Source organism: Lolium rigidum, chromosome 1, assembly GCF_022539505.1.
Source record: "Lolium rigidum isolate FL_2022 chromosome 1, APGP_CSIRO_Lrig_0.1, whole genome shotgun sequence".
Taxonomy (NCBI): Eukaryota; Viridiplantae; Streptophyta; class Magnoliopsida; order Poales; family Poaceae; genus Lolium; species Lolium rigidum.
In genome coordinates, this window is record NC_061508.1 from 53,592,078 (window position 1) to 53,605,642 (window position 13,565).

The 13,565-nt window shown below is 46.3% G+C and overlaps 1 protein-coding gene across 1 annotated transcript; it reads right to left on the minus strand.

The window, feature by feature from the left end:
- Nucleotides 1-208: 208 nt before the first annotated feature.
- LOC124673077 (B3 domain-containing protein Os06g0194400-like) lies at nt 209-908 on the minus strand. The gene is made up of 3 exons (XM_047209210.1): nt 716-908; nt 427-633; nt 209-322 (listed from the first exon to the last, which is right to left on the minus strand). Exons 1-3 carry the CDS (start codon nt 830-832, stop codon nt 299-301), a joined length of 348 nt encoding a protein of 115 aa, XP_047065166.1. The 5' UTR covers nt 833-908; the 3' UTR covers nt 209-298.
- Between the last annotated feature and the right edge of the window lie 12,657 nt (nt 909-13,565).

Genomic DNA, 13,565 nt, shown 5'->3' on the forward strand with positions numbered 1-13,565 from the left:
GAATGTGGTAAAACGACGATCTTTGTAAAGTCATAACTGAAAACCCCAAGAAGTTTCTCTTTGTTGGTATTACCTCCGTTCCTAAATATTAGATGGGCGAGCTATAAAGACAAGTTATGTTAACTAAGCATTAGTTTCACAATTATTTATTTATTATTAAGCCACACAGCAAACAGGTTGATCCCCTGGAAGCAAACTATTTAAAATACTCGATTCAATTATTCAGGCAATGTATGTGGCATTCCCGACAGTCTGCTGCTAGATCCAAGCGCGTGAATCTCACGCCTCCATGCCTGCATCAATGTTTTCTGACGATGTAAACCTGCACCATTTACATCACATGAACTCATTGCTATCCCTGGACAATCAAAGGAAGGCCATGGGTAAACAGGCACTGTTAGATCTGTGTAGAATGACTCGTCTCACCTTAAGCGTTGCCGGGTGGATGAGCTGGAACACCAGGCAGTCACCTTGAACCAGGCCGTGCTCCAGGACGAACCTCCTCCACCCGGCGCTGATGCCAGTCTTATCCGCACGGTAGAACGCAGCGGTCCCGGCTTCCGCCTCATCCACTAGAGTGATCGTCGTGTCATGCCGCGGGAGATTCTGCTGGCAGAACTCCGCCGGGAGGCCCTGTCAGTGTCAAATGATCAGATCAACAACCGGCCAAGGTCGTCGGTGTGAGAGAAGGTGAACAGTGGGAGCATTTGTTTACCAGCCAGAACCCTCCGATGACGTTAGACTGCATCATAGGCTTGACAAAAATGGGGTCGCCGGAGATCCTACGCAGCTCCTCCCTCATGCTGATGGCCTCCTCGTACGCCATCTCCATGAGTTTTTCTCTCTCCCAGATTTTCTTCTCTGCCTGTTTGAGATGCTGACATGAGATGGATGGGGAGGAGACGAGAGGAGAGGGCAATAAATAGGCCGGATGTATCCTGGATTAGTGGAGCTGCCAAGCGAAGAGCCGCGAAATTCAAACGTTCAAAATCCCATCACCATTCCTTCAGGCAGAGATTATAGGGGTTAGCGGATATACTACCTCCGTCCAGCCGTGATCTGTTTGGAAAATTATCGGTGTAGTTTATTAACGGTCGAGCAAGTTTGGCAGGAACATGCGTGGTACTCGGAATAAAATTCGGGATGGAGTTATATAGATGGCTAGCGCTATCAACCGAAACTTGGAAATGTTGGATGTCATGCAGTTATCGACGGACAGGTTTCAAAAAAGGGAAAAGCATCATAGCACAAGAGGAAACCATATATCAGGCAGGGCGACACAATCAAGACGGATCTTCCATCCACGGAAGCAAAATCTTCTCCGATGTGGCATGGAAAACAACAAAACCTCCAGGTTCTCAAGAAAGAGTTACTCCGTACAACAGGTTTGGGAGTATACTGTCAACTACCCAGACATAATTCAGAGAAGAAGATCCTGATTCAAGCTTCAACGGCAAAAGCCCTTTCGCCATTACAAGCAGAAGCGCTAGCTCTTCTTGCAGCTCGAATTGCTGAAAAAATCGAAGCTCAAGGGGTTACCTTCCTTACTGCTAATCTAATACTTGCAAGAGCCGCTTCATCTCCGAAGATCACAGATACATAGGTTCCTGGGAGCTAAGGCACGAGATAGCATATAAGAAAGTTTCAGAAGAGCTGCAACCAAAGATTTATCAGTTATCACATCAAAAGTGTGGGTCCACCGAAAAGACGGAAGTTACTCTAGGGCGATCATCCAGGCGATCGTGGCTAGCTAGGGTTTTGCGTCTGGCGGGTGGTGTGATCGGCGGCGGGATCGATCTTGACGGCAAGATTGCTCGCGCGCGTTGGTGTGCAATCTCTCCGGAGTCCAGGCGCTCGGGAGACGTGGAGGTGTTAGTTTCTCATGGCTACCCCGTCCAGATCGGCAGGGAGAGGTGGTGGTCCGACGAGGACGCCATCAAAATCTCCAGGCAAGCCGGGAGCGGAGGATCTCGCTGCAGGGTTGTCGGCGAAGCTTGGAGATCTATTGCTTACGGACAAGGAAGCCACTGGGCTGATTATCCGTGGGGCTGATTCGGCACAGATCCCTCGGCCACGGTGGGCGGCGGTAGGTAAAGTTTGCTCTCAGCGAAAGCTTGTGATTAGTGCCCTAGATAGAGCAATGACACGAGCGTGGGGGCTCCACCGGGTGGCGCAATTCAGGGATATTGGAAACAATAGATTTGTGGTTCGCTTTGCATCGGAGGGGGATTGGAAACATGCGATGAACAACGGCCCTTGGCAGTTTGATTTTCAGATGGTGCTGGGATCGATCAGGCCTTCGGATATGGTTTTTGACTCGGTGGATATCTGGGTAAGAGTTCTGGACCTTCCTATGGACATGATGAATCTGTTCTTCGCAAAGCTGATTGGGGGATGGATAGGAAAATACATTGCAGCTGACGTGGATGAGGAAGGTATGGCATGGGGAAAGGAACTGAGAATTAGAGTGCAAGTACGGGTGGATCAACCTCTACTTAGAGGGGTGAGTGTAAAGGAATCAGAAGATGATGTGGAGGGGACCTGGTATGATTTGAAGTATGAGAAGATTCCACATTTTTGTTTTGATTGTGGCTGTCTTGTGCACATTGAGGATCTCTGTTCTGCGGAGAAGCAAGAAGTGAAACAATGGGGGGAATGGCTTAGGGCATCACCAGGACGAAACTTGAAGCCACCGGCTCCACCAAGGCCGGCCTTTTCTTCTGGAAGCTATGGAAGCTGGTCTACGGGATCAGAATCGAGGGGGAGAGGAATGGCAACAGTGAGGGATATACCACCCAGAAGAAACCTCTCACGGGACTATGATTATTTCGACTATTCGAGCTCCTCCCACACTGGTGGGAATGAGCAGCGGCGAGATAGGGCGAAGGTCTCTAACCCCGAAAAGCTTCACAGGATGCAAGGAGGGGCACAACAAGCTGACAAGACCTCCATGGCCTTGGCCCCAAGGAACCAACAAAGAACTTTTACAAGGAGACCAAGGAACCAACCCGAGCTGCACGGTGTTGAAAAGCATCACGTACCACAGGGTACGAAGAATAGGAAGAGAGGGACCAAGCAGGTCTGGATGCCGGTGGAGGTTCAGGTCATTGAAGAAGGAAGTTCGGAATCGGCAGGGAAAAGACAGAGAACCAATTCGGTTTTTGACAGGATAGAGGAGGCTGGTGATGAGCAAGGAAGGAGCAGAAATGCATCGGTGTTTGATAGAATTGAAGACCCCATGGCGGACCCTGTGGCGCAGGGCCGCCGGGGACAATGAATCTCCTAAGCCTCAACTGCCGCGGATTGGGATTGGACGCGGCAGTAGGCGAATTGCGTGACCTGTGTAGGTCATACAATCCATCGGTGGTTTTTCTGTGTGAAACAAAAAAGAGAGACAAGGAGATGGAGAGGATTAGATGGAGTCTGGGTTTCTCTAATGGAGTGGCAGTGAGTTGTGAAGGAAGAAGTGGGGGTTTGGCGTTATGGTGGAGAGAAGAAGTGGAGGTCTCGGTCAGACCGTGGTGTCAGTATTACATTGATGCAAAGATTTGTGTCGAGGGTAAGACGTGGAGATTCACTAGAATCTATGGAGAGCCGAGGACTGACCTGAGAAGTAAAACTTGGGAGGCGATGCGGTATCTGAAATCACAGGATAATCTTCTGTGGTTGTGTGCCGGCGATTTCAACGAGATTCTCATGCAGCATGAAAAGATGGGGGTAATCCACGAAGTCAAGCACACATGCAAGCCTTCCAAGAGTGTTTGACGGATTGTAACCTTATAGATATGGGGTATAAGGGATATGATTTTACTTGGAATAACAAGAGAGGAGAAGGTGACAATATCCAAGTGAGGCTGGATAGGGGAACGGCGACAACATCGTTTCTGGAAATGTATCCTTTCTCCTTGGTTGAGCACATTGTGACTGAAGAATCAGACCATCTGGCATTGCTGATAAAAATTGCAGCGGACGCTCCTACACAAAATAGTGCCATATCGCGAGGGTTCATGTTTGAGGAAATGTGGCTGCGCCATGAGGGTTTTGATGAAATGATCAAGAAATCATGGGAGGATCGGTCCAGTGGTGAGCAGGGAATTCAGGGCCTCTGGAGACAGCTCCGAGAGGTATCGGCGGATATGAAAAATGGAGCTTTGAAACTTTTGGGTCGGTCAAGGCTGAGATCAAGCGGTTGAGATCACAAATTGAGGATGCCCGTAATGCTGCCCGATTACAGGGTACTTCTCCGCAGATTATTGAATTGGAGAAACAACTGCATGACGTCTTTGAGAAAGAGGAAATCATGTACCGACAAAGGTCTAGGCAGGAATGGCTGAAGGCAGGAGATAAGAACACCAAGTATTTTCATAATAGAGCTTCGCACCGTCGTCGCAAAAATACAATCCGTGGCCTTCGAAGGGAGAACGGTTCGATGTGCACGACGAATGAGGAAATTGGTAGCTTGGCACATGCCTTCTATCATAACCTCTACACCTCTGAAGGATCTGATGGTGGTGACCAGGTACTGGATTTGATCAATGAGGCGGTGACAAATGATATGAATAATGCCCTGACAGCAGGGTTTACTGACAAAGAAATCTCTGAAGCGCTTTTCCAGATGGGTCCGACCAAATCGCCGGGTCCAGACGGGTTGCCGGCTCTGTTTTACCAACGACACTGGTCGTTTCTGAAACCAATGGTGTGCCAGGCGGTGAGAGATTTCTTGGCTGGGAAAGAATCTCCGGCTGATTTTAATGACACAATTTTGGTTCTTATCCCAAAAATCAATGCGCTGGAGCTTCTCACTCAATTCCGTCCGATCAGTCTATGCAATGTACTATACAAGATCGCGTCAAAGGTGCTTGCCAACCGGCTGAAGAGAGTTCTCCCGGTCTTAATATCTGAAGAACAAAGCGCGTTTGTCCCTGGAAGGTTGATAACGGACAACGTCTTCATCGCATACGAGTGTGTCCATGCTATCAGAACAAGGAAGAGGAAGCAGCCGTTGTGTGCAGTGAAACTCGACATGATGAAGGCGTATGACCGCATTGAGTGGGTTTTCCTCGAAAGGATGATGCTGAAAATGGGATTCTCTCAGGCATGGGTAAATATGATCATGAGGTGTGTTCGCACGGTCAGATTCTCAGTCAAACTAAATGGGTGTCTGTCTGGCTCTTTTAGACCTTCCCGTGGCCTGAGGCAAGGGGACCCACTATCGCCCTATCTCTTCTTGTTTTGTGTGGAAGGTTTCTCCGCTCTACTTCGCCAAGCTCAGTTGGAGAGAGAGGTGTCTGGGGTGAGGTTTGGAAGTGGCGGACCAACTCTGACCCACTTACTGTTTGCGGATGATAGTGTAGTCTTCCTTGAAGCGAGTACTGGTAATTTGGAGGCTTTAAAACAAATTCTGCAGAGATATGAAGCGTGTTCGGGGCAGCGGGTTAATTTACAGAAGTCTGCAATCTTTTTTGGGAAAGGGACAAATGCTTCTGTCAAGGCACAGCTCAAGAACAATGTGGGTATTCAATGTGAAGCTTTGCCTGAACGGTACCTTGGTCTACCCACTGTTGTGGGCCGATCAAAGAATGGCGCCTTTAAACATTTAAGTGACCGATCAAGAGGGAAGGTGGCTGGGCTAAAGGGACAGGGATTGTCCAAGACAGGGAGAGAAATTTTGGTGAAATCGGTACTACAGGCTGTACCAGCATATACGATGGGCTGTTTTCAGCTAACCAAGGGGCAATGCAATACTCTGAAATCGATTTCATCAGGGTTTTGGTGGGGGGATCTGAAAGGAAAGAAGAGAGTTCATTGGTTAAGCTGGGAGAAAATGTGCGCCTCAAAACGCAGTGGAGGTATGGGGTTTAGGGACTACCAAGATTTTAATCAAGCTCTTCTAGCAAAGCAGGCATGGATGCTTATTTCTGCACCGAACTCTCTCTGTGTGAGGGTCCTGCGTGCTCGCTACTTCAAGGAAGGAAAGTTTCTGAGCGCGGGATGCCCGAAGCGAGCGTCTTATACTTGGAGAAGCATTGTGTATGGGCGGGAGTTGTTGAAAGAGGGACTAATTTGGAGGGTGGGCAATGGAGAGAATATAGAAGTATGGAACCAGAATTGGATCCCAAGATCATCTATCAAAAGGCCTGTTGGAAGTAAACCTGACCAACACGTTGAGAAGGTGAAGGAGCTTCTCCTACCAGATGGAGGAGGATGGAATAGTGATAAGCTGAATGATGTGTTTTATCAGGCGGATGTCGAAGATATACTGAAGATACCAGTGGGTAGAGCTGGATCCAAAGACTATGTTGCATGGAATTACACCAAAAAATGGTGTTTTCTTGGTAAGATCGGCATATCACCTGAAGAGACACCTCAAGGCGGCGGCTGTAGGTAGAGCGAGCTCTTCGCTTAATGTCTCAGAACACCAGGGATGGTTATCATTATGGTCGGCTAATATTCCAGGCAAGGTGAAGGTGCATGGATGGAGAGTGACAAGAAATGCTCTGGCTGTGGGGGAGGAATTGAGGAGGCGCAAAATAAAGCTAGACGTCAAGTGCATCATCTGTAATAGGGATGAAACGATCCTCCACCGTTTCTGGTCCTGTGCTCACTCGGTGCATGTATGGGAGGCAATTAGGAAGCTTACTGGACTCGAGCTGCCAGGGCCGCCGCAGGAATGCCATTCTCATCGCGAAATTCAGCACTGGCTGTTGCAGCTCTTTGGGAGGATGGCGGAGCAGGATTTGGCAGTGTACCTGATGGCGCTATATCATATGTGGCTAGCAAGGAACAACGCTAGGGATGAACCGATGATTGAAAACTCGGAGCATATTGCTCGTCGTACCGTTGCGCTCATGTTATCACCAGAATTTGACCGGATCAGAGGTGGGCCGCGATTAAAGATGGACTTGAAGAATATACATGGAAGGAATACATGAATCGGTCTTGTATACAAAGTTTGGGCTAGTTGGCCCGTGTATCTGTAAATATAGTAGGATACGTGTCGGTTAGATAGAATTTGGCTCGTGCACGGTTGGGATTATTCCCACGTTAGAAAGTCTACGGACTATAAATATGTATCTAGGGTTATTGAGAAAGACAACAATCACGTTCACCACAAACCAATCTAGGCGCATCGCCAACTCCCTTGTTTCGAGGGTTTCTTCCGGATAAGCATCATGCTGCCTAGATCGCATCTTGTGATCTAGGCAAGACACGTTTATTCGTTGTTCATGCGTTGCTCGTGCCGAAGCCTTGTTGATGGCGAGCAACGTAGTTATCATAGACGTGTTAGGGTTAGCATTGCTTCATCGTATCATATGCTTTCGTCCGTGCAACCCTTAGACGTCTAGCCGCCCTTACACCTATCTTAGGTGTAAGGGCGGCACCTCGCTTGATCATTATTTAGTAGATCCGATCCGTTATGATTGCTCCTTGTTCTTCAAGGATTAGTTTAATATCTGCATAGTTAGGCCTTACAAACGGGTTGAAGGATCCAAAGGGCACGTAGGGTGTAGTTTGCTAGCCCTAGACAAGATGTTCCGGGGATCAACTTCATGTTGGTTTTTAGGCCTTGTCTAGGGTCGGTTTATGATCACCGTGTGTGGCCGCCAGGCTCAATCACGCGTAGGATGTTCCGATTATGTGGTGAAAACCCTAAATCGTCGTAGGTCGTTTTAGCTTTGTATTGATCAAGCAGGACCACCATGTGATCGTACACCTCGTATGAATCATGGGTGGATCGGCTCCTTGAGCCGATTCACGAGACAACCCGAGAGCCGATCGAGGCTCGTATTTAATGTTTACGTGTATGCCATGCAGAAACTAAGCGAAGCAAATCCATCACCTTCCCCGACCAGGTATAGGTCAGGTGGCACGCCCTGCACCAAAGCATCGGACGTGCGTGCCGAGTCTTTGCGGGCCGTCGCTCGAGGGACCAGGGCCAGCCGCAGTCCCGGGAGCCTCCCGGCTCTACCGTGCTGCCCGTCGCCGCTCGCCGGTGGGTTTCCGACCGCAACACATTCTCGGCACGCCCGTGGGACACTCTTCGACATCAACTGCATCACCATCTACATCTGAGATGGCGGAAGGTACTCCGGTCACGTACGAGGATCTGACTGAGGAGCTCAAGAAGAAGTATGACGAGGTCAAAGCGATCCTCGAAGCCGACCTCATCGGCTCTTTCCAGAGAACCCGCTCACACGGCATCAGGTGGAAAGGGTTCTCACCGAAGGCGCGCTCGATGGAGTGGACCTGTCCGCCCCGTCAGAAGAACGCACCAGGACTCTGCGTCAGGAGATTAATTTCATGGTAGCTCATTCGCTACACCGCCATTCTGAGAGCCTGGTGAACACTTTGGAGCGTGTCGCCCTTCGGGTGATCCAGGAAATCATGAGGCATCAGTACTCTCCGTTAGGACCAGCTCTAGGGACTCACCAAGGAGAGATGCCACTCCAGTCCCGACCACCGCTGCCATTCGCGTTGGCAGCACCAGAAGTGCCGAGTTCACCGGCATACGTCGTCTACAAGATCGGTGGTGACCCTAGTGATTACCAGCTTCTTGTATGAGGCGCCTAAGGAGATCCCTCACGGATACACGTGCACATACGTGCCAGGACCGCAAGAATCGGGCACTCACGAACCAGACTGCAACAGCAGGGACTTCTGGAACAGCAGGAGGAACTTCGGGAACAGATCTTGAGAAGCAGACGTGGCTAGCTAAGTATGCCACTCCGACAAACCTCGAGAGCTCAACTTCTGCAGTTGGCTCAGAGCTTGAGAAGCAAGCGTGGCTGGCTAAGTATGTGATGGCGTGTAACTCACACGTTCGTTGGGAACCCCAAGAGGAAGGTATGATGCGCACAGCAGCAAGTTTTCCCTCAGAAAGAAACCAAGGTTTATCGAACCAGGAGGAGCCAAGAATCACGTTGAAGGTTGATGGCGGCGGGATGTAGTGCGGCGCAACACTAGAGATTCCGGCGCCAACGTGGAACCTGCACAACACAACCAAAGTACTTTGCCCCAACGAAACAGCTGAGGTTGTCAATCTCACCGGCTTGCTGTAACAAAGGATTAACCGTATTGTGTGGAAGATGATTGTTTGCAGAAAATAGTAAAGAACAAGTATTGCAGCAGATTTGTATTTCAGTATAAAAGAATGGACCGGGGTCCACAGTTCACTAGAGGTGTCTCTCCCATAAGATAAAGGCATATTGGGTGAACAAATTACAGTCGGGCAATTGACAAATAGAGAGGGCATAACAATGCACATACATGTCATGATAAATATAGTGAGATTTAATTGGGCATTACGACAAAGTACATAGACCGCCATCCAGCATGCATCTATGCCTAAAAAGTCCACCTTCAGGTTATCATCCGAACCCCTTCCAATATTAAGTTGCTAAACAACAGACAATTGCATTAAGTATGGTGCGTAATGTAATCAACAACTACATCCTTAGACATAGCATCAATGTTTTATCCCTAGTGGCAACAGCACATCCACAACCTTAGAACTTTCTGTCACGGTCCAAGATATCAATGGAGGCATGAACCCACTATCGAGCATAAATACTCCCTCTTGGAGTTAAGAGCAAAAACTTGGCCAGAGCCTCTACTAATAACGGAGAGCATGCAAGATCATAAACAACACATAGGTAATAACTTGATAATTAACATAACATAGTGTTCTCTATCCATCGGATCCCGATAAACACAACATATAGTATTACAGATAGATGATCTTGATCATGTTAGGCAGCTCACAAGATCCAACAATGAAGCACAATGAGGAGAAGACAACCATCTAGCTACCGCTATGGACCCATAGTCCAGGGGTGAACTACTCACTCATCACTCCGGAGGCGACCATGGCGGTGAAGAGTCCTCCGGGAGATGAATCCCCTCTCCGGCAGGGTGCCGGAGGAGATCTCCAGAATCCCCCGAGATGGGATTGGCGGCGGCGGCGTCTCAGTAAGGTTTTCCGTATCGTGGCTCTCGGTACTAGGGGTTTCGCGACGGAGGCTTTAAGTAGGCGGAAGGGCAACGCGGGGGGCCCACGAGGGCCCCACACCATAGGTCGGCGCGGCCGGGGCCCGGGCCGCGGCGCCCTAGTGTGGCGGCGCCTCGTGGCCCCACTTCGACTCCTCTTCGGTCTTCCGGAAGCTTCGTGGCAAAATAGGACCCCGGGCGTTGATTTCGTCCAATTCCGAGAATATTTCGTTACTAGGATTTCTGAAACCAAAAACAGCAGAAAACAAAGAATCGGCTCTTCGGCATCTTGTTAATAGGTTAGTTCCAGTAAAATGCACGAATATGACATAAAGTGTGCATAAAACATGTAGATATCATCAATAATGTGGCATGGAACATAAGAAATTATCGATACGTCGGAGACGTATCAGCATCCCCAAGCTTAGTTCTGCTCGTCCCGAGCAGGTAAAACGATAACAAAGATAATTTCTGAAGTGACATGCCATCATAACCTTGATCATACTATTTGTAAACATATGTAATGAATGCAGCGATCAAAACTATGGTAATGACATGAGTAAACAAGTGAATCATAAAGCAAAGACTTTTCATGAATAGTACTTCAAGACAAGCATCAATAAGTCTTGCATAAGAGTTAACTACAAAGCAATAAATCAAAGTAAAGGTATTGAAACAACACAAAGGAAGATTAAGTTTCAGCGGTTGCTTTCAACTTGTAACATGTATATCTCATGGATAATTGTCAACATAGAGTAATATAACAAGTGCAATATGCAAGTATGTAGGAATCAATGCATAGTTCACACAAGTGTTTGCTTCTTGAGGTGGAGAGAGATAGGTGAACTGACTCAACATAAAAGTAAAAGGAATGGTCCTTCAAAGAGGAAAGCATCGATTGCTATATTTGTGCTAGAGCTTTTTATTTTGAAAACATGAAACAATTTTGTCAACGGTAGTAATAAAGCATATGAGTTATGTAAATTATATCTTACAAGTTGCAAGCCTCATGCATAGTATACTAATAGTGCCCGCACCTTGTCCTAATTAGCTTGGACTACCGGATCATCGCAATACACATGTTTTAACCAAGTGTCACAATGGGGTACCTCCATGCCGCCCGTACAAAGGTCTAAGGAGAAAGCTCGCATTTTGGATTTCTCGCTTTTGATTATTCTCAACTTAGACATCCATACCGGGACAACATGGACAACAGATAATGGACTCCTCTTAAATGCGTAAGCATGTGGCAACAATTATTATTCTCATGTGAGATTGAGGATATATGTCCAAAACTGAAACTTCCACCATGAATCATGGCTTTAGTTAGCGGCCCAATGTTCTTCTCTAACAATATGTATGCTCCAACCATAAAGGTGGTAGATCTCTCTTACTTCAGACAAGACGGACATGCATAACAACTCACATGATATTCAACAAAGAATAGTTGATGGCGTCCCCGTAAACATGGTTATCGCACAACAAGCAACTTAATAATAGATAAAGTGCATAAGTACATATTCAATACCACAATAGTTTTTAAGCTATTTGTCCCATGAGCTATATATTGCAAAGGTGAATGATGGAATTTTAAAGGTGGCACTCAAGCAATTTACTTTGGAATGGCGGAGAAATACCATGCAGTAGGTAGGTATGGTGGACACAAATGGCATAGTGGTTGGCTCAAGGATTTTGGATGCATGAGAAGTATTCCCTCTCGATACAAGGTTTAGGCTAGCAAGGTTATTTGAAACAAACACAAGGATGAACGGTGCAGCAAAACTCACATAAAAGACATATTGTAAACATTATAAGACTCTACACCGTCTTCCTTGTTGTTCAAAACTCAGTACTAGATATTATCTAGACTCTAGAGAAACCAAGTATGCAAACCAAATTAGCATGCTCTAAGTGTTTCTTCATTAATGGCTGCAAAGTATATGATGCAAGAGCTTAAACATGAGCACAACAATTGCCAAGTATCAAATTATTCAAGACATTTTAGAATTACTACATGTAGCATTTTCCAATTCTAACCATATAACAATTTAACGAAGAAGAAACTTCGCCATGAATACTATGAGTAAAGCCTAAGGACGTACTTGTCCATATGCTACAGCGGAGCGTGTCTCTCTCCCAAAAAGTGAATGCTAGGATCCATTTTATTCAAACAAAACAAAAAACAAAAACAAACCGACGAGTCAAAGCAAAGCACATAAGATGTGGCCGAATAAAAATATAGTTTCAGGGGAGGAACCTGATAATGTTGTCGATGAAGAAGGGGATGCCTTGGGCATCCCCAAGCTTAGACGCTTGAGTCTTCTTAGAATATGCAGGGGTGAACCACCGGGGCATCCCCAAGCTTAGAGCTTTTACTCTCCTTGATCATATTGTATCATACTCCTCTCTTGATCCTTGAAAACTTCCTCCACACCAAACTCGAAACAACTCATTAGAGGGTTAGTGGACAATAAAAATTAATATGTTCAGAGGTGACACAATCATTCTTAACACTTCTGGACATTGCATAAAGCTACTGGACATTAATGGATCAAAGAAATTCATCCAACATAGCAAAAGAGGCAATGCGAAATAAAAGGCATAATCTGTCAAAACAGAACAGTCCGTAAAGATGGATTTTATTAAGGCACCAGACTTGCTCAACTGAAAATGCCCAAATTGAATGAAAGTTGCGTACATATCTGAGGATCACTCACGTAAATTGGCTTAATTTTCTGAGTTACCTACAGAGAATTAGACCCAGATTCGTGACAGCAAAGAAATCTGTTTCTGCGCAGTAATCCAAATCTAGTATTTACTTTACTATCAAAGACTTTACTTGGCACAACAAAACACAAAACTAAGATAAGGAGAGGTTGCTACAGTAGTAAACTACTTCCAAGACTCAAATATAAAACAAAAATACTGTAGTAAAAACATGGGTTGTCTCCCACAAGCGCTTTTCTTTAACGCCTTTCAGCTAGGCGCAGAAAGTGTTTATCAAGTAACATCAAGAGACGAAGCATCAACATCATAATTTGTTCTAATAATAGAATCATAAGGTAACTTCAGTCTCTTTCTAGGGAAGTGTTCCATACCTTTCTTGAGAGGAAATTGATATTTAATATTACCTTCCTTCATATCAATAGTAGCACCAACGGTTCGAAGAAAAGGTCTTCCCAACATAATGGGGCAAGATGCATTGCATTCAATATCCAAGACAACAAAATCAACGGGGACAAGGTTATTGTTAACCATAATATGAACATTATCAACTCTCCCCAAAGGTTTCTTTTTAGCATTATCAACGAGATTAACATCCAGATAACAGCTTTTCAATGGTGGCAAGTCAAGCATATCATAGACTTTCTTAGGCATAACGGAAATACTTGCACCAAGATCACATAAAGCATTACAATCAAAATCTTTGACCCTCATTTTAATGATGGGCTCCCAACCATCCTCTAGCTTTCTAGGAATAGAAGTTTCAAGTTTTAGTTTCTCTTCTCTAGCTTTTATGAGAGCATTTGTAATATGTTTTGTGAAAGCCAAGTTTACGAGCAGCTAGCATTGGGACT

Coding starts and splice junctions, on each gene's coding strand:
- LOC124673077 (XM_047209210.1), bottom strand. CDS start 832: ATGGAGATGGCGTACGAGGAGGCCATCAGCATGAGGGAGGAGCTGCGT. Junction 634..715: donor TCATCGGAGGGTTCTGGCTG/GTAAACAAATGC, acceptor TGACACTGACAG/GGCCTCCCGGCGGAGTTCTG. Junction 323..426: donor TCCACCCGGCAACGCTTAAG/GTGAGACGAGTC, acceptor TAAATGGTGCAG/GTTTACATCGTCAGAAAACA.